Source organism: Sinocyclocheilus rhinocerous, unplaced genomic scaffold, assembly GCF_001515625.1.
Source record: "Sinocyclocheilus rhinocerous isolate Xijiao unplaced genomic scaffold, SAMN03320098_v1.1 scaffold444, whole genome shotgun sequence".
Taxonomy (NCBI): domain Eukaryota; kingdom Metazoa; phylum Chordata; class Actinopteri; order Cypriniformes; family Cyprinidae; genus Sinocyclocheilus; species Sinocyclocheilus rhinocerous.
The window spans coordinates 1,728,636-1,753,448 of NW_015645540.1; the positions used below are offsets into that span (position 1 = coordinate 1,728,636).

The 24,813-nt window shown below is 37.4% G+C and overlaps 4 protein-coding genes across 5 annotated transcripts in view; 3 read left to right on the forward strand and 1 right to left on the reverse strand.

Moving 5' to 3' along the window:
- Positions 1 to 1,895: 1,895 nt before the first annotated feature.
- On the reverse strand, positions 1,896 to 10,020 carry LOC107706381 (signal peptide peptidase-like 2B). The gene is made up of 15 exons (XM_016510078.1): positions 9,919 to 10,020; positions 8,555 to 8,671; positions 8,184 to 8,366; positions 7,997 to 8,086; positions 7,782 to 7,921; positions 7,519 to 7,661; positions 7,325 to 7,421; positions 7,132 to 7,248; positions 6,964 to 7,045; positions 6,804 to 6,878; positions 6,658 to 6,720; positions 6,468 to 6,567; positions 5,212 to 5,289; positions 4,871 to 5,031; positions 1,896 to 3,332 (listed from the first exon to the last, which is right to left on the reverse strand). The coding sequence occupies exons 1-15, from the start codon at positions 9,964 to 9,966 to the stop codon at positions 3,159 to 3,161; spliced, it is 1,668 nt and encodes a 555-aa protein (XP_016365564.1). The 5' UTR covers positions 9,967 to 10,020; the 3' UTR covers positions 1,896 to 3,158.
- A 2,151-nt stretch (positions 10,021 to 12,171) lies between these two features.
- On the forward strand, positions 12,172 to 16,874 carry LOC107706382 (death-associated protein kinase 3-like). Of its 2 annotated transcripts, none has more exons than XM_016510079.1 (9): positions 12,172 to 12,250; positions 12,998 to 13,085; positions 13,798 to 14,158; positions 14,505 to 14,634; positions 14,737 to 14,785; positions 14,895 to 14,921; positions 15,042 to 15,194; positions 15,576 to 15,621; positions 15,710 to 16,874. In XM_016510079.1, exons 2-9 carry the CDS (start codon positions 13,024 to 13,026, stop codon positions 16,241 to 16,243), a joined length of 1,362 nt encoding a protein of 453 aa, XP_016365565.1. In that variant the 5' UTR covers positions 12,172 to 12,250; positions 12,998 to 13,023; the 3' UTR covers positions 16,244 to 16,874. The 2 variants fall into 2 exon arrangements, with proteins under 2 accessions (XP_016365565.1, XP_016365566.1); XM_016510080.1 differs by lacking the exon at positions 12,172 to 12,250 and adding an exon at positions 12,353 to 12,415.
- Positions 16,875 to 17,932: 1,058 nt separating this feature from the next.
- Positions 17,933 to 19,861, forward strand: LOC107706292 (death-associated protein kinase 3-like; the record flags this gene model as incomplete). Its single annotated transcript, XM_016509968.1, has 3 exons — positions 17,933 to 18,180; positions 18,562 to 18,607; positions 18,697 to 19,861. Coding segments are annotated over 3 exons (828 nt in total), but the record flags the coding sequence as incomplete, so codon positions are not given.
- Positions 19,862 to 23,052: 3,191 nt separating this feature from the next.
- Positions 23,053 to 24,813, forward strand: part of LOC107706293 (PWWP domain-containing protein MUM1L1-like) — a 4,210-nt gene continuing 2,449 nt past the window's right edge. Inside the window, exons 1-3 of the mRNA XM_016509969.1 lie at positions 23,053 to 23,137; positions 23,201 to 23,308; positions 23,930 to 24,160. Of these exons, the coding sequence (XP_016365455.1) occupies positions 23,053 to 23,137; positions 23,201 to 23,308; positions 23,930 to 24,160 (424 nt within the window). The remainder of the gene's footprint in view (positions 23,138 to 23,200; positions 23,309 to 23,929; positions 24,161 to 24,813) is intronic.

Here is a 24,813-nt window from a genome sequence, read left to right on the forward strand (position 1 = left end):
AAAAAGCACCCTTCCACAAAAAAAAGTGTCTCACACGGCTCCAAGGGGTGAAAAAAGGCCTCCTGTAGCGAATCGATGCGTTTTTGTAAGAAAAATATCCATATTCAAAACATAATAATCACTAATGTAGCTTGCGCCAACAGTTGTACACAGAAGCAGTTGTGTACAAATCCTCGTTTTGTACTTCTAATAAGTGACCATTGTTTTGTTTTGATCTCTCCCCTGCGCTTCCTCGTGCGTCACTTCTGAGTGGCGCAAAGCCGACCTCCATATGTCATCCACCCGGAACTGCTTCCAATGTACAACAGTGAGCGCAAGCTACATTAAAGTGATTATTATGTTTTGAATATGGATATTTTTCTTACAAAAACACATCGATTCTCTACAGGAGGCCTTTGCTCACCAACCACCCCCACCCCCAGAGCCGTGTGAGACATTTTTTTTATGGATAGGCACTTATTATTTAACTTATTTTGGACTGATGCATGCAACAGCCACTGAGTGCCATGAAACAGCTTGAAAGATCAAAGACAATTTTTTATATAACTCCGACTGGATTCGTCTGAAAGAAGAAAGTCATATACACCTAGGATGACTTGAGGGTGAGTAATTTATGGGCTAATTTTCATTTTTGGGTGAACTAAGCATTTAAGGAAGGCAGGATAGTTCAGGAATAACAACTTGTTCATAAACTACATTTCTGATGTTCTCTGGGCATTACGGGAGGGTTCACGATATTATGTTACCACCTCGACGTACACTAAAAAAATCAGCAGTCTGCTGGCATGAACCACTAAATACAACCCAAATATTTTTGTAGTTTTGTGGATCATGAAAAACGTGGAATTTTATAATGCAGTTTATTTTTTTGCAATGCAACCATATGAAATTACTCAACCATATAAAATACTCAAATGTTCCGGACATTTTTAATAATATTTAGTCGCTAACAAGGTGTTCGTATGGTACGAATCGTACCGCGGAGAGGTTAGGACGATTCCAAGGGCCCGACGAGGGAGAGGGAACTCAACAGAACGCGATTTTTACCGAGGGGACCCCACCCCCCAACACTTTTTGAAAACCGTTGAAAAAATATAGCATGCAGAAGGCTTATAACGCAAAATAAAAGCATCTCCAATCCGTCTCCAGTCGTTCTTCATAAATTAATTCATGTAACAAAATTAATTTGCGCCAGTAAGACAGGACTGATCTATAAAGAACTGATCCGTCACGCAAGCAGTAAACGGCGTATTTATGTGCACATCTCCGCACACTTTTACTGTGATAGCGATGAAGTAAACAATGCTTTATTTACACTTTGTGCTTTCATTTTTTGAAGAAAAAGCATGATAACCATTCTTGAATGAAAAACTAAGGACTGAGATGTTTTTCTGCTCTAATGGCATAAGGATAATGTTAGTCTTACGAAATTGCACTTCATTTAACTGCTGTTTAAAAAGGCCTAAGGCAACAGCCTTTTTGACATGAAGTGATTTTTTCCATCACTGTTCCACTTAAGACAGTTTCAGTATGGCTCATTTCAACCACAATAGTTTATATAAATGCTTTTTTTGTTTTGTTTTTTACCTTGGTCATAAAGTTCAACATTATAGCCTGGAGTTGGATTTCAAAGAGAGTCAAGTGAACCAGATGGGAGACAGTGAAACAAGTGCTCTGGTGGTAAAACCACAGTTTAGTAAGGGTCATTTCCAGGTCCCAACCACAATGACTCATAATTTGATAACATATAACCCACAATTATACTGCTACACTTTACTGCTTACCTTTTAATGTGAGAGGAAGAACTCATGAACTATTTTACAATACATTTTTGCCAGTGAATATACTAAGTATTTCTCAAGTGATCACACATTAAAACACCACAATACACCACATAACATAATGCATTATCCCTTTAATATGTGCTCTCTTTAACAACTTTTCAAAATCACACTTTTACAGCACATGTTGATCTCTAATCGAGAGCTTCAGCATACATGACTCTGAAGATCTATGACACACGACCGCCAGACATCAGGAGTATTAATAAACAGACAAAATATCTCGATTACAACTTGTCCATGTTATTCCACATGATCACAGTGGCCCAATAAAAGCAAAACACACTGTAGCCAAGTCAAAAAGATTTCAATGAGACACCGGTGCCACATAAACTTCTTAAATAAACTTGATGTAATTTAAAACTAAAATCATACTGAGAAAATAATATCAGTGCTTTTCACTGAAAAACAACTTTAAAAAGTACCACGAATACAAAAATCCTACTATAAAACAGAAGGACTGTCACACAATAGTTGGGCAGGAAATAATTCTTAAAAACTGCACTTTTAAAAATGTTTGCACTTTTTATTTTGAAATCTCAAACATCCCTTCCATCAAGTAAACAGCACATTCTAAATACAATGCTTTCAATAAGCCATGAGCATATGAATATGATCTATTTCAATGCAACTAACGCTGAAATCACATTCCAAACCAATAAGGAAGTTTTTGTTAAATTATGTGGCCTTGTGTAACAGTGCTGCTCTGAATTATACAGCGTACCGTGATATAAACGATTAACAATCTTATCAACCCCCAGCATTCTCAAAACTGAGGATAAAACTAATAAATCTTTATTCCCAAAGCCTTTGGTTCATTCAGTCCTTATTAGCACAGTATTTTAAAGGATGCAATACTTCAGCGCTGTTATGACAAGGACAGAACCTGTCAGCAATGCATTATCAACTGGAAGCCAAATAGAAATATTTTCAGTGAGCTGTCTTGAATTTTCTTGACATTTGTTTTAAAATGTCTAGCTGCACTTTGTTTCATGTACTGAGAGAACGTTAATTTACGAAAAACAAAGAGGGAGACAAAATAACACTCAGAGTTGAGATCCTCGTGAAGAAGATAAAAACGGTCCATTCGATGCCTTCCTAATGCCACCAAATGTGAACTTGAAGTAAGCTGGATGAAGCACAGCTGATAGTGTTGTGTCTCCTCCTCCTTCGATTCAAATGGACTGTACAATTTCAAAGGCTTAAAACAAGTGCACTGAGATGTTCATACTGCTCAAGTCTATTACGTATATGGTCAGATATATAACTGACTTCAAAAAATGAAAAAGAAATGAGCATCCTTCGAGTCTTTTGTCTTTATGTAGTAGATCCATCTGTAAGATGTGGAACTTCTTCTTGTGCTGGTGGAGGAGGGTCCTCACACTGATTGGTCGTTTCAGAGTCCGGCGGCTCAGGATTGGACCGGGGTTCATCTGTGGACGGTCCTGGGGTTTGAGTACAGTTGATTTGTTCCATGACAATGGGAGGCGGCTGAGGATGAAATGAGACACATATGATGAAATAGAAGTAAAAATTGTAATTAAAATAAATTGTTTAATATTAAATTCTTAGTATTTAAAGGGGTCATATGATGCGATTTCAATTTTTCCTTTCTCTTTGGAGTGTTACAAGCTCTTGGTGCATAAACAAGATCTGTAAAGTTGCAAAGACTAAAGTCTCAAATCCAAAGAGATATTCTTTATAAAAGTTAAGAGTCAACCACGCCTACCTAAAACGGCTCGTTCTAACACACCCCACATGTCTACGTCACGATGTGCGAAGATTTGCATAACACCGCCCAAATGTGCACTGTTATTTTTAGCAGCATCATATGACCCCTTTAATATATACACACTACCATTCAAAAATTTGGGGTCAGTAAGATTTTTTTAAAAACACTTATTAATTTGAATAAAAATTAATACTTTTATTCAGCAAGGACACATAAAAAAAAAAAAGTGATCAAGGCATTCAAATAAACGCTTATCTACTTTCTATTCATCAAAGAATCCTGATGAAAATAACATTTTCAACACTGATAATAATTATATATTTTTTTTATCTTTCTTGAGCATTGCATTAGCATATTCCTGAATAACCATGTGACACTGAAGACTGGAGTAATGGCTGCTGAAAATTAATCACAGGAATAAATTACATTTTCACAATATATTCAAATAGGAAACAATTATTTTAAATTGAATTTTGCAGACTTGATGACTTCTTCCAAAATTATTAAAAACGCCCCCTTTTGAATGGCAGTGTATATAAAAATATAGACAGTAATGCCAGTGCAATTGCAATTTAAAGCAGAAGAAAAATGTTAGAATCACTTCAAAAAACGGCTTCTGATCTGTAACTTAGTGAAGAAGCGAAAAATCAGAGGAGATAACACGGATCTTCTCGTACAGGATATCACCATAGATTAACTCAAGACCAACAAATCTCCAGGCCGATTATTAGATTAAAAGCTAGAACACTGTTAGCTAAAGAGCTGAGGAAATGAAACATAAGCCCTCTTCTGGCACACACACATCTCTTACCAGACCTACAGTACAGGAGAGATCTGGTGTTTATCAAACGGTGGTTTTAACTCGTGTATATCAGTCCGTAGCACAGCAATTCCTCATACTGTGGTTTAAAGAAATACAATTAGATATAATAAGTTCAGTCAAACAGGCATTTGTCTAAAGCCTTCAAAATCTCTGTAAAATCTCCTTTTACTACAGGAGTTTCCATTCAGGATCTCAGGGATCTATGCTGTATATGTTTCTAAACATTTTAAACAAATGTCTGTGAAATCAAAGGGTGTAAATTTTGTGTTAAGGACATATTGGAAACGACCGTTTTCTTCCCAAGGTTGACACCGAACCCCTCTTTTAAAGAAAACACCCACAGTAAAAATGAGAGCAAATTAAGAGCAGAACAAAAACACGTGGGTGAATTTACTCAACTGTAAGTCTAGTAACTGTACATAACCCTAGAACTTTTCCGACTGAAGAAGGCACTCATATCAAACTGGTATTCACCACAAATCCACTTCCTGTCCAGAACAAAGGCAGTTCTTTGCGCCACAGTGCCACCGCAAGGCTGGTGAGGAGCGTGCAAGGCACCAGGTATAAGAGGGCAGGCTGACCCATCTGCATCAGCGCCAGAGCCACAAATGTGATGAGAAGACCAATGCCATAGCCTAAACAAACAGATCAGATTCAGTGTCTTTAAACGAGAGGCACAATATACTGTACATGCGTTAAAGATACCAAATAACTAAATAAAAGCTTGAAAATAAAGATACTGCTATAAAGTTTATGTCAGCCAGTGTATTACCACATACAACATATCTGAATTTAAAAGGTAGTCAGTGTCTTACCAATAGTGCAGGCCAGAAAGTATATTCGAGAAGTCTGCATGAGAATGTCAAATCTGTGACAATATGCTACCAGCAGACCTGAAGAAACAAAATGTCATTATTAAAAAGTGCAAGATGACTTAAAAGAAAGAAAGAAAAAAAACAGAAGGATGGTGAAGTCTGAATTCAAAGAAATCAGATACAAGCATTGATTTTTTTTTTGTCTATATATCATCAATAACATCTTTATATCAGGTTTGATAATCAGAGCCAGACAACTAAGCTTGCCTAATATTTTCATTTTATTTCAATGATAAAAATATAAACATTTTGGCAACCAAAAATATTCGGCTAAAATATATTAAAAAAATTTAATTAAATTATATGAACGGCCAAAACCATTAACCAAAACAGTGACATTTAAAGGGGACATAACAGTTTCTGCCAATCTCATGGTAATCTTGAGTACCTATAGAGTAGTATTGCATCCTTCATATCTCCGAAGAGTCTTTAGTTTTATCAGATTTATAAAAGACAGATACAGCTTTACGTTTCTCTCCGAAAACAGTCGAGCTCCTGGAGGCGTGCTGTGGGCGGAGCTAAAGAGTCACAAGCACGCGAAGCTTTTGCACAGCGATCGTCTGCAAGCTGTGACATCGACATAAATAAAACAGGAACAAAAACATTATTGACTTAAATTATTTAATTTTTTTATAAAACACTTGTCACCGAAATGCCGGGAACAAACAAACACATTTGCACAACTCCGTTGCTGCCCCGGAGAAACAAACTGCATCCATTGTTCCCTTAACACTGGGTTCTTTGAGAAGCTGAGCAAGGTCTAAAAACAAAATGACAAATCCTTCTCGAGCAAGTCCTGTGCAGCGCGTTGATGGGCTGCACTTGCTCTCGCTCTGGTTGACGTGTATGCGTGCTCTTCCGGGAGAAGTGCCCATATAAGGGATTCCACCCTTTATGACGTCATACAGGGCCATACTCGAAAAAGACTTTCCGAAACATGAAATAGCATTATCATCTTTTTCATGCACACAGCATGGAAAAGCTACAACAGGTAAAAATGTCAGCAGTGTGGATGCATTTTACCGTGACCAAAAAAAAAGTTCAATTGCCCAAACTTTATTTTCGGCTAAATGAACACTAATTTTGGTTTTGGTAAAAAAAAATATATATATATTTTGGTGCATCACTGTTTTCTTTCCATGAACCCTGGAAATCTGTTCATCGTGCAGCTGATGCAACAACAGTAGTGACATTACCTGGTACCAAGATATCCCCAAAGCCCAGGAGAGAGAAGGGCCGGTCACACAGGACCAGAGGAGATGAATTCAACCTGGGCACTTTCAGCACCATGGGAAGCTAATGAAGAAAGAGGCGCCAAATTTGACACCAAAAAATATTATAAATATGTATTTAAATGTATGCAAATTCAAAAAAACACCTTCCTACCTTCTCATGAGTAGAGGAATCCGATGGACCAGCTGCCACCTCGACCATGATACTTTCCCCACTCTGCACATAACACACAAAAATATGCAAAACAATATCAAATTCTATTTTATCATTCCATTAGTTTTAGTTAAAAAATCTCATACCTCAGTTAAGAGTGGTGTTATGAAAACAAAAAACACGTCATACACAAACAGCACGACCAGCAGCAGAGTGCAGGCCTACAACGAGAAGAAATGTATCATCTCCACATCCTAAAGATGTTACACTGGCAATCGGCAGCATCCATCGACATTTTAAACTCACCTTGAAAGTGGGCAGCCTGATTGTTTTCAGCATGTAGAGACAGAACACGATGCCTAACGCATCCTGAAGTATCCACGCCCACCTAGGGAACATGATATTTGATCAGACACTGTAATAGTGCTGAAAGTGTCAAAACCTAAAGTGCTTTTTTTTTTTTACTATTCTTACTGGTCTTCGTTGCGGAAAACTCCCCAAGTGACACTGACTCCTATACAGAAGGCTGAAAGGATCAGCATGCGCACCTGTGGCCGCTTGTGGCAGTATGGCAGGTTATTCTCAGGTATCCTGTCAACACAAAGCATTTCCTTCAATACAAAGCCAAAAAGAATCTTATCTAGTCTTTCTCATGCACATCTCTAACCTGCATTTCCCAAACGGTATTCTTCGGACAAAAGGCCAAAGACAGCTGTACAGACCAACGGCAGATGCCAGACAGAACGTCGCGATAGTCATATACACTGTGAGAGAAAGGGTGAGGAATAAATTAAATCATCAAGATCAAACGAAATGCTGACAGTTTATTAAAAGACAATAACAACCGAATCATTTATTTACCCAACTGATCATAGAAGAAATACAAGAGCACCAGCATAGAGCAACACATGACCACAAACACACAAATCATGATGGGGGTGACGTCAACGGTCTCCTCGTCTTGTTTCTCAGCACTGTCGTCCCTCTTGTGCTTCATGTAACGTCTAAAGGCACACAGATGTGAGTTTAGTTAAATAAATTCTGCAGGCTGTCAGCTTTATCACTAATTTATCTTGCAACCTGTGCCTCAAGGGTTCACACTGTTACAAGGGCACAATTCTTACTTTTTAATGTCCCTGCTGCCAGCCCAGTATCCTCCGACAGCCACCGTGCCCACCGCCATCAGGAAGATGAGCACCATGTTGTAGTCCACCACTGGTTCTTTGGGTGCGTACATGGCCACCTGCCTTTTCTCCCCAAACGTCTAGAGACACATTTTTTTGTTGTTGTTGCCTTTGTGATTACAAAATGCTATGTGTTTAAGTGATTCTGAACTTACCTTACTGATGTCCAGCATGTCTTTATAGCTTAGCAAGGCCACTGGGATGCCTATCTCCTCATACTGGGACTTGTTGCCTGAGGGTGGAGTCTGTAAATCATTTCAAACAAGTTCATTTATGTGTGACTCATGTGAAAATGTTTCGACGAATGTTCATGGCGCCATTAATGGTGTTATGATGTGTTACCAGTCTATCTTTGCTGACAATCAGAAGTCCCTTGGCACCATTGATCTGGGCCAATCTGACTTTCTCATAGAAAGTGCAATTTCCTCTCATCACCATTGGGATGCTGTTTGGGAAGCCACCCTCAGGTACATCAGTGGGGGAGCACAGCACAGAGGTGGTGAGATCATAAGTCTGCAGCCGTGCCTGAGGAAAACAATAAAGGGTGAATGAGTGGCAGCACTGTGATACTAAATTGCATCCAAATTGTAACTGCAGTTTCAGATACAGCAGGGGTTTTGTTGGAAAGGCTGCAATTGATTTGAAAGCCAACAGTAAAAGATTTGGGGTTTTCTATTTGTGTGTGTGTGTATAAAATCTAAATTGCTACTAACTGCTTTACTGAGGTCCTGAGGTAGTCGAGCCCACTGAGAGTTGAAGAATATGCAGTAATCTTTGCCTTTACTGTTGCCCCCGTCGCTGAAATGTGCCATGCCATATTCACCTAAAACCTGTGAATCAGAATAGATACTGCATAGGTTAACAGGTTTGTGCATAAGAATGCTGTGCAAAGAGGGGAACCTTGGCAAAAGGAGAGAAGTGTGTATACATCTGTAGTAAATAGGTGACATGAACTTGCATAAAGTGCTAATGTATGCAAATGTTTGACTTTCATTTACTAACTGTTTTTAGTTCAATAACATGCAGGACCACATGTTTAGAAATTGTGTTGTTTTTGCTTTAGTGTTACTGAGATTATTCATATATTACACTATTCATTAAATTAATAATTTAATAATTTAAGTAGAGTTTAATTATTTATATGATGTTATAAGCATTAATTACATGAATGCATATATGTGTGTGTGTGTGTGTAATTACATGTTCTTATAACATCTAAGTAAATATATCTGATAATAACAAAACAAAAGTATAATGAAATGGCCATGAAAGTACAATGAAAAGCCATACGATGACTTACAGATCATCATAATTGACCTTTCCAGCAACTGTGGACAATGATTACATAAAGACAGAGCTCACTGTCACCCACACAAACACAACACATAATCAGGTTAATATATGACACTAAAATAATTCTATAAACATGAACCAAATAAACTAAAATGCAACATAATACTCCAATGTGCATAACTGGTAGCAGAAAAAAAGAATACACTACATTCTTAAAATCTAAACAAATGTGGTTGTTCACACAGGGAATCCCAACAAAGTCAGCACTTTAACTGTAAAATATTGTTATAATTTGTATGTATTGCCTTACTTTCACTATTACTTTTTCAGGAAATTCATACTTCTTACTAAATATAAATATATTTTGGTAAGGTACTGTATATAGTAAGGCAACTCGCCGTTTTCAAACGACAGGGTTTTAACTTATGTTTACATTAATTGTCCGTTAAAATTTTCCGTTTTAACATTTTCGGTGTACAGTATCATTGCTTGCAAAATAAATAACCCACTGAAAATAAAGGTTTATCGTTAATGGTGATCCAGAGAAAATGAGTTTGTCGCTCGTTTGATCAGTGTTGTGCATGTTTCGCAGAAACAGTGTCATGTCAACTCGGCCGCGCGGCCCCGAAACATACACGAGCACATCCTACTGAAGTCCACCGCAAGCTAAGCTTACTAGCATGTAGCTAGTAATCATCGGAAAAAATCTAACAAACTGGGGACAGACCTGTTGAGAAACGCACCAAAAAGCATACGGATTCTTTTGTGTTTTCTTACGTCTTACCTGTTCGATCAAAAGAGCTGCCCAAAGGAGACTTGACAAAAATCGCATGATGCCTGATTGTCGTCGTCTCCCCCATCCAATAGCCCCTCACTGCAGAACAAAGATCCAGGGGGCGGGGTTAGATCCACATCTAGGGGGTGGAGATGGGTGGGTTTAGGGATCGGGGTGGAGACGGGTAGGTTTAGGTATATGTAAGGTGGGAGGAGTTGGATCTGGATACAACCTCGCACCCTGGATCTTGTGTTCTGCAGTGAGGACCCCCCCTTCATCCGCACTCTGCCTTCCTCCGACTCAACGATCAGCTGTTTAAGCATATCCCGCCCACATTTTGCAGTACGTTGCCGATTGGCTAACTTCGTCCGCTTCCGAACGTCCACTCTTGGCCTGTTGGCTTTCGCTGTAATCAATCAAGTTTTAGTCACGCCTCCACTTCTTAACGTCCAAATTTGTAATTTCTTTAGTGTCATCATATTTTACGGCCAGTTTTGCAAAACTATTAGGCCTAATGCATTTATTTTGGTATTTATTTTTATATATATTTATTTATTTTTTGTTGTTTTTCCCTTTGATGATTGATGTTTTTCTAACTACTTCACAGCATCTTTTCATTTGTTTTTGTTCTATGTTTTTGTTGTTTTCTTTTCTTTTAATGATCTATATGCTTACATTACCATATTTTATCATATTATAATATTTCAATGTTTTTTCTAATGTTATTTTGAAGAGAACATATAAATACATAAATTACAATTTTTACAAAAGAATCAAGTAATTGTAATGACTTTACAAGTGATTGGATTTTTCAGAAGTAGAATATGATAATTTTCTTTTTCCACTAACAGACATTATCTGTACAGTAGCATATTGTCACATGACAGAAGATGGCTTTAAAAATAACTGGCCACATATTATTGACGGTCTGTCTGTCTTCCACTTTTCATAGGTTGCCAAGTTTCAAGAGTCATCGGTTTGTGTTAAGAATTAAATATTAGAATGAATGAATCAGAATCAGAATGAGCTTTATTGCCAGGTATGTTTACACATACGAGGAATTTGTTTTCGTGACAGAAGCTTCCACAGTGTAACAGAATGACAGTGACAGAACAAAAAAACACGGCGGAGTAGAACTGTTTCAGCAGCATTATTAGAATGGATAGAATTAAATATTATTAGATATATTATTTTATATATAATATTTGGATATGATTTGTCGTTTTGTCAGACCAAATGCATTTTCCCAAATGGTATTTCAGTTGGAATACAGTTGGAGCCATTGATTTCCATAGTAGAGAAAAAAATGCTATGGAAGTCAATGGGTACAGTCAACTGTTTGGTTGCCAGCATTCTTCAAAATATCATATTTTGTACTCAGCAGAAGAAATAAACTCATACAGGTTTGGAACAACTTGAGGATAAGTAAATGATGACAGAATTTTAATTTTTTGGTGAACTATCCCTTTAAGACCATTTCTATAAACATCCAGTGAATAGGCACAAAGAAATACCTAATGCTGGTCTCATAAATACTCACAAATCCTGCATACATACAGTTAATGTCAGAGATTTCCCAGACAAATTATGGTTAACATAATGTATTTTGGGTGTGTTTTAGCCTAACTGCAGATTTAATGTGTCTTTAACGTCCAGAACTTGCTTGACTTTGCAGAGCATTTTCCATGAAGTCAAAAAGATTTTGTGGTTTTTCAAAAAACGAATGAGATGTTGCAGCTATTGTTTCTTTACACAGTATGATAAACATCTGAAATGTGAGCTGAAAATTCTTTATATGATTATGTCTTGAATAATTGACACAATTACAGACTCACATTTCACATACATATGTAGCCTACTGTGCACAGAACAGCAAGCACAATTATGTGAAGCACACATATCTGAAGTTCACTTAATACACGTGCTCAACAATAAATAATGAGGATTTGACACTGCCAGAGAAATTAAAATCGGTCCCTACCACTGTGCGCTTTGGATGTCTCTCTTGTGAAACACCGATTCATAACAAAAAGTATTTATTTATTTATTTTTGTTTCTTTATTATTAGATTTTCCAGGCAAACTCATTATTTCACTCATTTACACCTTTGTATATGTGTTATTAGTCTGTTGTGGTAACACTGAGAAAGGAACAGTGCAAAACAAGCCCATACAAGTAGTTTTTAACTTAGATCAGTGTGCTAACACCTGGCAGACTCTTAATAACAGGTTCAAGCAAGCTGACATCGTCCTGCGGCGGAGTCTCAATGATGTCACTGAAAAAGCCACGCCTCTCCAGAACGCAGCAACCGGAAAATACTGAGGAATGCGGCGACGTTAAGGTATGTAACAAACTCTCAGAGATGTCTTATTCTAGATAGCATTGTTATAGATAACGTTATTAATAACACGTGAGAGAAAATCTTATCTATTTATTCCGTAATGTGTTTTGTGTGTCAACATACGAGGCTTGCCACACCGGTCTTGGCTGGTTGTTGCTTTTACAAGTTAGCCAGATGGCTACTTGGAAATAGTGCTTTGGTAGATATTTTGTGGATGATCGTAATATACTTGTTCGTATTATATTTCTCTTATTGGCCACATTTCAACTTATTTTTGGCCGTGAAACTGTACCTCTGAGGTAATATAAATGATTGTTGTAGTTATCTTTACACATTAATGTTCAAAACATGACTTCCAGCATAGCTTTTGAGATGTAATTTGTGTGTGTGTGTGTGAGAGAGTTTATATTGCACTTCACCGCAGTGTTAACATATTAGCTGTTAAAGGTCTATGATAAAGAAAGAAAAGAAGGTTACAAAAAAATCCGGCAACCATGGTTTATGACTGTAGGTAATGACGTAAGTAGGATGTCCACATTCTGCACATGGAACTTTTCATTCTCATGTCAGTTTAAAATCCAACTTCCCGTGAGGTCAAGAGTAAATACCAAAACATGTGCACACTTAAGAACAGTTAGGAACCATTTATAGTGATTGACAACAAAATGTCAAAGTCTTTAGTGGACTGAAGACAAAGTCAAAACCGTGAAACTAAACTAGGCACTATTTCTGGTCATTTTCTAACAGATTGATTCATTTGAAGACTGAAAATCATGGCTGGCTTCAGGCAGGAGGATGTGGAGCTGTACTATGAAATGGAAGAGGAGTTAGGAAGGTAAGAGATGTAATTTCCCTCCTTAAAACTCTGTACAAACTAGTTTAACCTGATTTAAAGTGATCTCACACACAGTGAATAAAACAAAGATTAAGATTTGAAGTAGCCTAAAATTTTAATGTTTGATTAAGCAGTATAATTATGTAATTACAAAAGCACTTTAATAAAAGGTAAGTGAATACATCATAGTGTTTGGCCTAGAGTTGCCAAGGCGACATAGTGTTTGCGCTTATCAATATTATGAGAGTCCTGCAATTTAAAAGTCCACAGCAGAGTGACTTAATAATCTGCAAACACTGAATCAAGCCTGGCCTTTTTTCTATATATGAAGTGGAGGATTCTGTGCTGTGCTGCTGCAGCATGGCATCACTGCTTTACAATGCATATGCTCGCTCTCTGAGCCTGAGAACAGCTGTAGTGCAAATGAGACTACAGATGGGCCAGAGAGGAGCCATCAGGGGAATACTTCAACCACTTTTTTATAGTTTCCTTGGTTGCATTATGTAGCATTTATACCATTTACCCAAATAAGTTACTCTCTATCTCTTTTATAAAGTTACTAGAATTTGGTTTTGTGGAATGTATGTACTTCTGTTTACATATATAGTTCACATATATACCCATTCCATATCCTTATCTTCTATATGCAATGACATGATTTCTTCTTTTTCATTTCTGTTTTCTCTGTGTATCATTGTACCATGTTTCCCAGTGGGCAGTTTGCCATTGTGCGTAAATGTAAAGAAAAGAGCACCGGAACCGAATATGCCGCCAAGTTTATCAAGAAGAGACGCCTGTCATCCAGCCGACGAGGCGTGAGCCGAGAGGAGATTGAGCGAGAGGTGAACATCCTTCGAGAGATCCAACACAGCAACATCATCACCCTCCATGACATCTTTGAGAACAAGACTGACGTGATCCTGATTCTGGAGCTGGTGTCTGGAGGGGAGCTGTTTGACTTCCTGGCTGAGAAGGAGTCACTGACTGAGGAGGAGGCCACGCAGTTCCTCAAGCAGATCCTGGATGGAGTTCACTACCTCCACTCGAAACGCATAGCACACTTTGACTTGAAGGTGAGCACTAGGATGATTTGTTATAAAAGAATAGTGAATGTGTGCTGTCAGAATGAGAGTTCAGACAGCTCATAAAAACAGCACAATAATCCACAAGTAGTCTATAGTCCATCAGTTAACATCTTGGGAAGTGAAAAGCTGCATGTTTGTAATAAATCCATCAATAAGGCGTTTTAAACTTCAAACCGTTGCTTCCGGCTAATATACATAATCCATAATAATGCTTTCTTCAGTGAAAAAGCTCCATTCACTGCAGAGGATCCATTGGTGAGCAAGTGATGTAATGCTAAATTTCTCCAAAGCTGTTCAGATAAAGAAACAAACTCATCTACATCTTTGTTTTCAGCCTGAGAACATAATGCTGCTGGATAAAAATGTGCCGAACCCCAGAATCAAGCTGATAGATTTTGGAATTGCTCATCAGATTAAGGATGGAAATGAATTTAAAAACATCTTTGGAACTCCTGAGTTTGTTGGTGAGAACTTGAGATTATTATAACACTTAATAATGTTTATCCTTATTTATGATAACTTTATTAGGAGTCCTTAATCTTTGCCATATCTTTTATCTTTTGTAGCACCGGAAATTGTTAATTATGAGCCTCTTGGCCTGGAGGCAGATATGTGGTTAGTCATAGCTATGAATGATTTTTTAGGTTATTAATAAATGATATTCAGTATACCAGTTGTTAAGTTTTGCTCAGAGTTAATTTTCTTGTGATTTTCTTTCCTGCAGGAGCATTGGAGTTATCACATATATACTGTAAGTTGTAATGTCACATACATGACTTGTTTGGCTGCAATTGATTAAATGCTTTCCACACCCAGATGATGCTCTTTTATGTTGCTTTACTAATATTAATGTATTATTAATTGTCTGTAGCTTGAGTGGCGCTTCTCCGTTTCTTGGCGAGACCAAACAAGAAACACTTACCAACATTTCAGCTGTCAACTATGACTTTGATGAAGAGTACTTCAGTAACACAAGTGAGCTCGCCAAGGACTTCATTCGCCGACTGCTGGTCAAGGATCCTAAGTTAGTAAAATCCAGTGTTGTTACTAAAGCTATGTAATAAAGTAAATATAAAATAAAATGTAAATATTAGATAAAAAATGTAAATGGAAAAAATAATCATTTTAAGTTGTTGTACTAAAATTACTAAAACTGAAAAAATAAAGCTAAATGGAAATATAAAAAACTAATAAAATTGGACAAAAGTGCATAACAAAATTACTAAAATCTTTATTAAAATGAAAACTGAAAATATAAAAATAAAAACGAATTCAAAATATTAGTAATTATAAATAACACTAAAATAACTCTTGTTGTAAGCCTCATTTGTTTAATATGAAGCAAATTCTGTTTGTTCATTCCTGTTTGTTAATATTTAATTTAATATTTGCTTTTAACATTCAGGAAGAGAATGACAATCGAAGACAGTCTCCAGCATCCCTGGATCAAGGTTCGAATGTTTCTCTTTTCCTCCCTCTTGAGTTTAGTAACCAATTGTGCTGTGCTTGACTAGTTCTCATCCCATCCCCCCCATACAGGTGATTAAGAGGCGTAATGTTCGGCCTGAGGAGTGCGAGCGCAAGACAGAGCGCAGGCGTCTGAAGACCACCCGTCTGAAGGAGTACACCATCAAATCCCACTCCAGCATGCCTCCCAACAACACCTACATCAACTTTGAGCGCTTCTCCCAGGTCATGGAGGAGATCTCAGCAGCCGAAGAAGGCCTACGAGAGCTGGAGAAGAACCAGCGCTCCTGCGCTGAGGACGTGGCCGCTCTGCTGTCCATCTATGAGGAGAAAGAAAGCTGGTACAAGGAGGAGAACGAAAGCATCGCTGCAGATCTGAATCAGATCAAACAGGAGCTGCAGAGAGCACAAGCCCTGCGCAGACAGAGCCAGGAAGAGGCCCGCGCCGCCATGCTGTCAGCCAATGCCCTCAAACGCAAGTTTGGCCGGTTGGAGAACCGCTACGAAGTGCTCGCTGAGCAGATGGTCTCCGAGGTGCGCTGGGTTGAAGAGCTGGTCCGCTCTATTTCAGCTGAAAATGACACTCGCAGCACTAGCATGGCTTGAGCTGCTCTGTTTGCTTTCTGAACGCAATGACTATCTAATATCTTCGCTTGGTATGTGCAGGGCAGATATAGAGTATTAAACTTTGCAATAAGCTTCATGTAAGCCTGTAGAGTTCATGTTACTCCTAGAACAAAAGCATTGCAAAATGGTATTTTCTATAAATGCTGAGTGAGAGTGTGCATGTGTTTCGCTTGTGCATTGCAGTATCCTTATGTGATGCCGGTCTGTTACAGCTGAAGCAAGCATTTAGTATGTTTAATCGTCACCTCAAAAATATACATGCTGGATCAGTAGATAAAAATGAGTTTATTTACAGTTCTATTACAGCACTCAGAGCAAAGCATATTATTAATGTACATTGTGAGTAATGCACTACACAGTCCTCTATGAGGAATTGAATAATCTCAAGATGCCAGTTGCTTTTATTGCTCTGCATGTCCGCTTTTCCTATGCAAATCGAATTCTAATTTTATGATATGAGACAAAGTAAATAACTTCTACACTTATGATAGTCCTAAATGCTGTTTTGAATGATCTGTACATATATCTAATACTCAGTAAGCTGCTTCTGTATCTACACTCTAAAAAATGCTGGGTTGTTTCAACCCAACTTTGGGTCAAATATGGACTAACCCAACTTTTGTGTGTGTAGTCATAGTATGTTCAAAACAGTTGAAACATTCATGTTCCACAGAAAAAAAGAAAGTTTTGAGGTTTGGAACGACATGAGGGTGAGTAAATGATAAAAGAATTTTCATTTTTTGGGTGAACTATTGCTTTAACGCTTTTCTTTTGTTCAAAACACACACTTCAAAAATTCCATTTTTTTGTATGACATTCCATATGCAAGTGAGCATCAGTATCTGGAAATGGTTGTGCTCATTTGTAGTTAAGTCATAGCAATATTCATATCTGTTGGCTTACAGTACTGTAACTGTTATTATGTTGTTTTATTTACGACAAGTTTATATATATATATACATTAGAAAAGTCCATTCAAATAAAAGAATTGAAGTAGAATAGAGTTACAGTGTCTTTATTTGGTGTGTGTGTGGGCTGAGGAATGCACTGGGAGGTGAAATATAGTGTTTTATAACTCTGAGCATTTGTCAACCTTTTTATCTTAATTTTCAACATGTCCAGAGATGTTGAACGTCCCAGAGTTCTAATTAAACAAAAGATTTTTCCATCTCCATTGTAACATAATCGTGTTTTGCTATTCAGATAAACATTTGGATTTTTGGGGTCTTGTAAATGCAACTGTTTACTTTGAAATTTCAAACCACAGGACATCTATGAATATTCTGAGAACTGTTAGCTTCCCATGAGATGTGTTGACATAAATCAACAGTGTATGTCTCTGTTTAGCTCTGGCGACATGAACCTTCCAGTTTTTTTAGTTTCTTTGGGTCAATTTTAAATGAATTTATTCTGTCATCAAGTTCATTTAAAGGGGATCATTCAACCAGAAATGCTGTAATTTTTTTCACCATCATGTCCTTTTAAAAATGTATGACTTGCTTTATATTTTAAATAATGTTTCAACTGTTTTTGTCCATACAATGAAACTCAATGGGGTCCAAAAAATATTGAATGATAACTGTTAATTTTGTATTTAAAAAAGTCTTAATCCCACTATACTCATCTCATTACTGCTTCATGGTGTAAGTTGTAATGTCACATACATGACTTGTTTGGCTGCAATTGATTAAATGCTTTCCACACCCAGATGATGCTCTTTTATGTTGCTTTACTAATATTAATGTATTATTAATTGTCTGTAGCTTGAGTGGCGCTTCTCCGTTTCTTGGCGAGACCAAACAAGAAACACTTACCAACATTTCAGCTGTCAACTATGACTTTGATGAAGAGTACTTCAGTAACACAAGTGAGCTCGCCAAGGACTTCATTCGCCGACTGCTGGTCAAGGATCCTAAGTTAGTAAAATCCAGTGTTGTTACTAAAGCTATGTAATAAAGTAAATATAAAATAAAATGTAAATATTAGATAAAAAATGTAAATGGAAAAAATAATCATTTTAAGTTGTTGTACTAAAATTACTAAAACTGAAAAAATAAAGCTAAATGGAAATATAAAAAACTAATAAAATTGGACAAAAGTGCATAACAAAATTACTAAAATCTTTATTAAAATGAAAACTGAAAATATAAAAATAAAAACTAATTCAAAATATTAGTAATTATAAATAACACTAAAATAACTCTTGTTGTAAGCCTCATTTGTTTAATATGAAGCAAATTCTGTTTGTTCATTCCTGTTTGTTAATATTTAATTTAATATTTGCTTTTAACATTCAGGAAGAGAATGACAATCGAAGACAGTCTCCAGCATCCCTGGATCAAGGTTCGAATGTTTCTCTTTTCCTCCCTCTTGAGTTTAGTAACCAATTGTGCTGTGCTTGACTAGTTCTCATCCCATCCCCCCCCATACAGGTGATTAAGAGGCGTAATGTTCGGCCTGAGGAGTGCGAGCGCAAGACAGAGCGCAGGCGTCTGAAGACCACCCGTCTGAAGGAGTACACCATCAAATCCCACTCCAGCATGCCTCCCAACAACACCTACATCAACTTTGAGCGCTTCTCCCAGGTCATGGAGGAGATCTCAGCAGCCGAGGAAGGCCTACGAGAGCTGGAGAAGAACCAGCGCTCCTGCGCTGAGGACGTGGCCGCTCTGCTCTCCATCTATGAGGAGAAAGAAAGCTGGTACAAGGAGGAGAACGAAAGCATCGCTGCAGATCTGAATCAGATCAAACAGGAGCTGCAGAGAGCACAAGCCCTGCGCAGACAGAGCCAGGAAGAGGCCCGCGCCGCCATGCTGTCAGCCAATGCCCTCAAACGCAAGTTTGGCCGGTTGGAGAACCGCTACGAAGTGCTCGCTGAGCAGATGGTCTCCGAGGTGCGCTGGGTGGAAGAGCTGGTGCGTTCGATTTCAGCTGAAAATGACACTCGCAGCACCAGCATGGCTTAAGCTGCTCTGTTTGCTTTCTGAACGCAATGACTATCTAATATCTTCGCTTGGTATGTGCAGGGCAGATATAGAGTATTAAACTTTGCAATAAGCTTCATGTAAGCCTGTAGAGTTCATGTTACTCCTAGAACAAAAGCATTGCAAAATGGTATTTTCTATAAATGCTGAGTGAGAGTGTGCATGTGTTTCGCTTGTGCATTGCAGTATCCTTATGTGATGCCGGTCTGTTACAGCTGAAGCAAGCATTTAGTATTTTTAATTGTCACCTCAAAAATATACATGCTGGATCAGTAGATAAAAATGAGTTTATTTACAGTTCTATTACAGCACTCAGAGCAAAGCATATTATTAATGTACATTGTGAGTAATGCACTACACAGTCCTCTATGAGGAATTGAATAATCTCAAGATGCCAGTTGCTTTTATTGCTCTGCATGTCCGCTTTTCCTATGCAAATCGAATTCTAATTTTATGATATGAGACAAAGTAAATAACTTCTACACTTATGATAGTCCTAAATGCTGTTTTGAATGATCTGTACATATATCTAATACTCAGTAAGCTGCTTCTGTATCTACACTCTAAAAAATGCTGGGTTGTTTCAACCCAACTTTGGGTCAAATATGGACTAACCCAACTTTTGTGTGTGTAGTCATAGTATGTTCAAAACAGTTGAAACATTCATGTTCCACAGAAAAAAAGAAAGTTTTGAGGTTTGGAACGACATGAGGGTGAGTAAATGATAAAAGAATTTTCATTTTTTGGGTGAACTATTGCTTTAACGCTTTTCTTTTGTTCAAAACACACACTTCAAAAATTCCATTTTTTTGTATGACATTCCATATGCAAGTGAGCATCAGTATCTGGAAATGGTTGTGCTCATTTGTAGTTAAGTCATAGCAATATTCATATCTGTTGGCTTACAGTACTGTAACTGTTATTATGTTGTTTTATTTACGACAAGTTTATATATATATATACATTAGAAAAGTCCATTCAAATAAAAGAATTGAAGTAGAATAGAGTTACAGTGTCTTTATTTGGTGTGTGTGTGGGCTGAGGAATGCACTGGGAGGTGAAATATAGTGTTTTATAACTCTGAGCATTTGTCAACCTTTTTATCTTAATTTTCAACATGTCCAGAGATGTTGAACGTCCCAGAGTTCTAATTAAACAAAAGATTTTTCCATCTCCATTGTAACATAATCGTGTTTTGCTATTCAGATAAACATTTGGATTTTTGGGGTCTTGTAAATGCAACTGTTTACTTTGAAATTTCAAACCACAGGACATCTATGAATATTCTGAGAACTGTTAGCTTCCCATGAGATGTGTTGACATAAATCAACAGTGTATGTCTCTGTTTAGCTCTGGCGACATGAACCTTCCAGTTTTTTTAGTTTCTTTGGGTCAATTTTAAATGAATTTATTCTGTCATCAAGTTCATTTAAAGGGGATCATTCAACCAGAAATGCTGTAATTTTTTTCACCATCATGTCCTTTTAAAAATGTATGACTTGCTTTATATTTTAAATAATGTTTCAACTTTTTTTGTCCATATAATGAAACTCAGTGGGGTCCAAAAATATTGGATCCCACTGACTTTTAATGTATGGACAAAATACACATAGACATTTTTCAAAGTATAATCTTTTGTGCACTGTAAAATAAAAGATTTTTTTAAATCAGATTTTTAAAAAGATTATTGGAGTATGTTTTACAAGAAAATACTATTTCAGTTGTTGTACTTCAAGAATTTCACATATAATTCAATGTGTTACTTGCTGTTTCTTTTTAATTATTTGTCAAATTGACTAGCAGTTTCTGAGTGACAGTTGTTTTGAAGGAAATCCTACACCAATTTTTTTTTTCAGGATATGCTGAGAATGTTAATTTTTGGGTAAACTATCCCCTTTACTGCATTTTAGTCAGTCTTAATCCCTCCATACTCATCTCATTATTGCATTATGGATAATTACACTGATTTAAGAACCATAATGCCATGAGGACATGAAAGAAAACCGGGATGTTTTCTAAAACAGTATTATTTCGCAGAGCACTGATAAGGTCCTTAAAATAACATTGTAGATGCTGACGTAGATTCCACTCATATCCAGAGAAACAGCCCAGCCTCAGCGAGCAAAACACAGCTGGTTCAACACTGATCCACATAAACTTCCCTCCCTGTCAGACCAGACAGCAGAAGTTCTCTTTAGTTTGTGTCTTTCTCAGCATGGCCAGGTCCAATTCAGCCCAGAACACCTGTAACTGGATTATGGCTCTCCTGGCGCTGTGGTCCATGGTCTCTCTGATCGTCATTGTGGTTTGGGCCACCTGGCCCCCCTTGGCTGGTGTTACACAATGCAGAGAAGCACAACGGGCCTTAATTGAAAAGATGGAGGGAGCCAAAGTGATGAAGGAAAAAGAGCAAGCGGTCTTAAAATCTGCACTGAAGCTGAGCTTGGAGAACCAGACCAAACTGCAAGAAGAGCTGGGAAGTCTTCTAGAGGGCCAGAGGAAAACAGATGCATCTCTAACTGAGAGTCTGCGACTGCAAGTGAGTATCAGAAAGAGATGAATGTGCATTGAATCTTTGTACTGAGTTTAACCACAGTACTATTGTGTAAGGATAATTAAAAAACTGATATAGAGACTAAATAATTAATTGAATTGGTTTTTATTATGGTAATACTGATTTTATTGGATGTTTCCCCCTATTTTAGATGATCCTAAAGAAAAATTTTACAGCTTTGGAAAATCAAAGATTCATGCACCAGAGCGAACATGCAAGACTTTTTTCTGAGCTGGCTCAACAGGAGGGTAAGAGAGCCTAAAATGGAAATATTTTTCATAAATGATCAAGTTGGTGTAGGCTACCCAAAGACGTCATCTGCATGTTTTTCCATGAGAGCATAATTATCTGTTTTTAAGGAGCATAATGTAGTGTGCCATCCAGATTCTGTGATAAATAATACTATAAATTCATATATAAATATATACATAAAATATGTATCAAATCATTGTCATTAGGTAAAAGTTTCCTTTTGTTTCCTAAATGTTGACTAATTTATCATGACATTTTATTCATTTTTATTATTGCATGAGCTTCAATCGCTTACAGTTTACTTCAGAATATGACCGATAATAAATGTATGAAAACGTGTTCATTAGCCTATTGTGATTTGCGCAGCTCTTACTGAGATTCTGTGGGTGAATCTGACCAGTGAATCGCATCACTTGGATGCATGCGCAGCGTTACAGGATGTCGCGAGGAGCCAGCAGGTGGCAGCAGAGAGTCAGCGGAAAGCCTGTGAATCCAAAACAACTTACCTTGTCAAGCAAGTGTGAGTGATTATAAATCGACCGTACAGTATATCATACAAGACGTTTATTTTACAGTGCGCTGTTTCATTCGTTTCTTTATCCATTTTACAGGGAGAACTGCAAGGTTAATGTGTGAAGGACAGAAGACTTCCATAACAACAGAAAACGCCGTCACAATATGGCCCCTACATTAAACTTGAATTATTGCCTACAGAAGATGTTATACTATAGGATACTAAGTTAATATGCAAAGAGGACGAAACTCTTTGGACTATATGTAGCCTATTATCATAGAAAGTGACATAATCTCCTTCATATTGAGACATTCTGACATATACAGTAATGTGAAATAATAATAAAAAATAAAGTATTATTATTATTAAAAACAATAATTATTCAATAATAATAACAATCATCACCATCATCATTATGTGTGAATAAAGTTGGGATGACATGAAAATATTTTACTTTGATTTAAAAAAAAAAGTAAATTAGTACATGTCTTCTCATCGTCGAAGGAATCCTCACAGGACCTGTCGCCCCATTTCGCAAGTTCTTCTAGAACTTAACAAACCTGTTTCAGGTGACAAAGCTTCCATCTTGCATAGTAAAGAAACCACAGTGTCTCAAGATCTGAATCCTGCAGAATCACGTGGACAGAGAACAACCAAGAAGGAGAAACCTCAAGCTGCAAACCAAAATGCTCTTCCTGACTTATCAGCTTGTTTACAGAAGTCAACACATCAACTAACGGGTACAAATGGACTGGTGTCTTCAAAGTCACATGAACTTGAGCCGATGGTGCCTGAAAAAATGACCACCCCCAAATGTCCATCAGAAACATCAAAAAGATCTCAGAAGGGAAGGAAAAAAAAAACAATTCAACCCAATGAGAAAGAAGTAGCTGCTAAAAACGTTTGTTCAGATGGACTGGACAATTCTGAACGCAATTCTTGCCCAGAACAACACTTAAGATCTCAAAAAACAAAAGGGACACATTATCGGCACTCTAAAAAAACTCAAAACAATCAGACCCCTTCTGATGTTTCTACAGCGCTTCACACATGTACTACATTATCTCCTCTTCATCACAAGGAGATCTCCACCTGCCACACTAACAGTGATTGTAGTTCCATACCACACACCCCGAAACGGGGCAGACCCCGGTCCAGGCCTCTCTTCAATTCCACACCGACCTCAGACCTCCAACCATTCTCTTCAAAAAGAGCTAAGAATAGTTGTACACCACATCAAAACATCAAAAAGTCCAGTCTAGTAAAGGTTTGTGTGACAGTCATTATTGCGTTATCGATTGCTAACTGTTGTATGAAATTCCTGGCTTAAGTATTTTTCATGTGTTAGACGCCTCCTACAGACCGTACACCATCTAGACGGGTTAGACATCAGAAGCCCGTGGCAGCAGGGAGGCCAAGAGATCGCAAGAAAAAGAACGTGGAGGAACAGCCAATTGCCTCTCCACCAGTGAAACGCGGCAGGAAGAGTGCAGCATCTCGTCTAGAATCTCCTCAGGAAGAGCCATCCATTGAGACGCCGCCTCCAAATAAAGCTCACTTTGAAACCCAGGTGTCAGAGCCACAGGAGTCAGGTATGTGGCATTTTTTCTCTTCTTAAAAATAAAAATAATATTGTCTGGCTTGTGCCTGGTATTTACACCTAATACATTATATCACTTTTTTTTTAAATTATATAAATGTGTCAAAGAAAAAAAGGAGTTTTTAAGCATCAAAACAAATTTTTTTCTGCATGTTAGAATGTTTTTTTTTGTATTTTTATTTTAAATTATGTAAGAGTTAAGACACTTTATTGTCATTGTATTGTATGCAATAAGTAAAAAAAAAAATTCACAAATAAAAAATATAAAAAGTATAATGCATGTTATAGGTGGTTAATTTATTAAAGGGGTCATATGATGCTGCTAAAAAGAACAGTATTTGGTGTAATGAAATGTGTTTATGCGGTTTAAGGTTAAAAAAATACATTATTTTCCACATACTGTACATTATTGTTTCTCCTCTATGCCCCGCCTTTCTGAAACGCGTCGATTTTTACAAAGCTCATCGGTCTGAAAAAGCGAGGTGTGCTGTGATTGGCCAGCTATCCAGTGCGTTATGATTGGCCGAATACCTCAAGCATGTGACGGAAATGTTACGCCCCTTACCATACTGTACATATTTGTTGCATCCAGTGGGGACATAATAACTGATTATAATGACTTATACTGTCTTTTTACGCGTTGCG

Excerpts from the sequence above, each read along its gene's own strand:
- LOC107706381 (XM_016510078.1), bottom strand. The coding sequence starts at position 9,966 with ATGCGATTTTTGTCAAGTCTCCTTTGGGCAGCTCTTTTGATCGAACAG. Across the intron at positions 7,422-7,518 it reads TTTCTTCTATGATCAGTTGG|TGTATATGACTATCGCGACG; the intron begins GTAAATAAATGA and ends TTTCTCTCACAG. Across the intron at positions 6,568-6,657 it reads ATTCCTCTACTCATGAGAAG|CTTCCCATGGTGCTGAAAGT; the intron begins GTAGGAAGGTGT and ends TTTCTTCATTAG.
- LOC107706382 (XM_016510079.1), top strand. The coding sequence starts at position 13,024 with ATGGCTGGCTTCAGGCAGGAGGATGTGGAGCTGTACTATGAAATGGAA. Across the intron at positions 14,635-14,736 it reads TGGAACTCCTGAGTTTGTTG|CACCGGAAATTGTTAATTAT; the intron begins GTGAGAACTTGA and ends TATCTTTTGTAG. Across the intron at positions 14,786-14,894 it reads GGCCTGGAGGCAGATATGTG|GAGCATTGGAGTTATCACAT; the intron begins GTTAGTCATAGC and ends TCTTTCCTGCAG.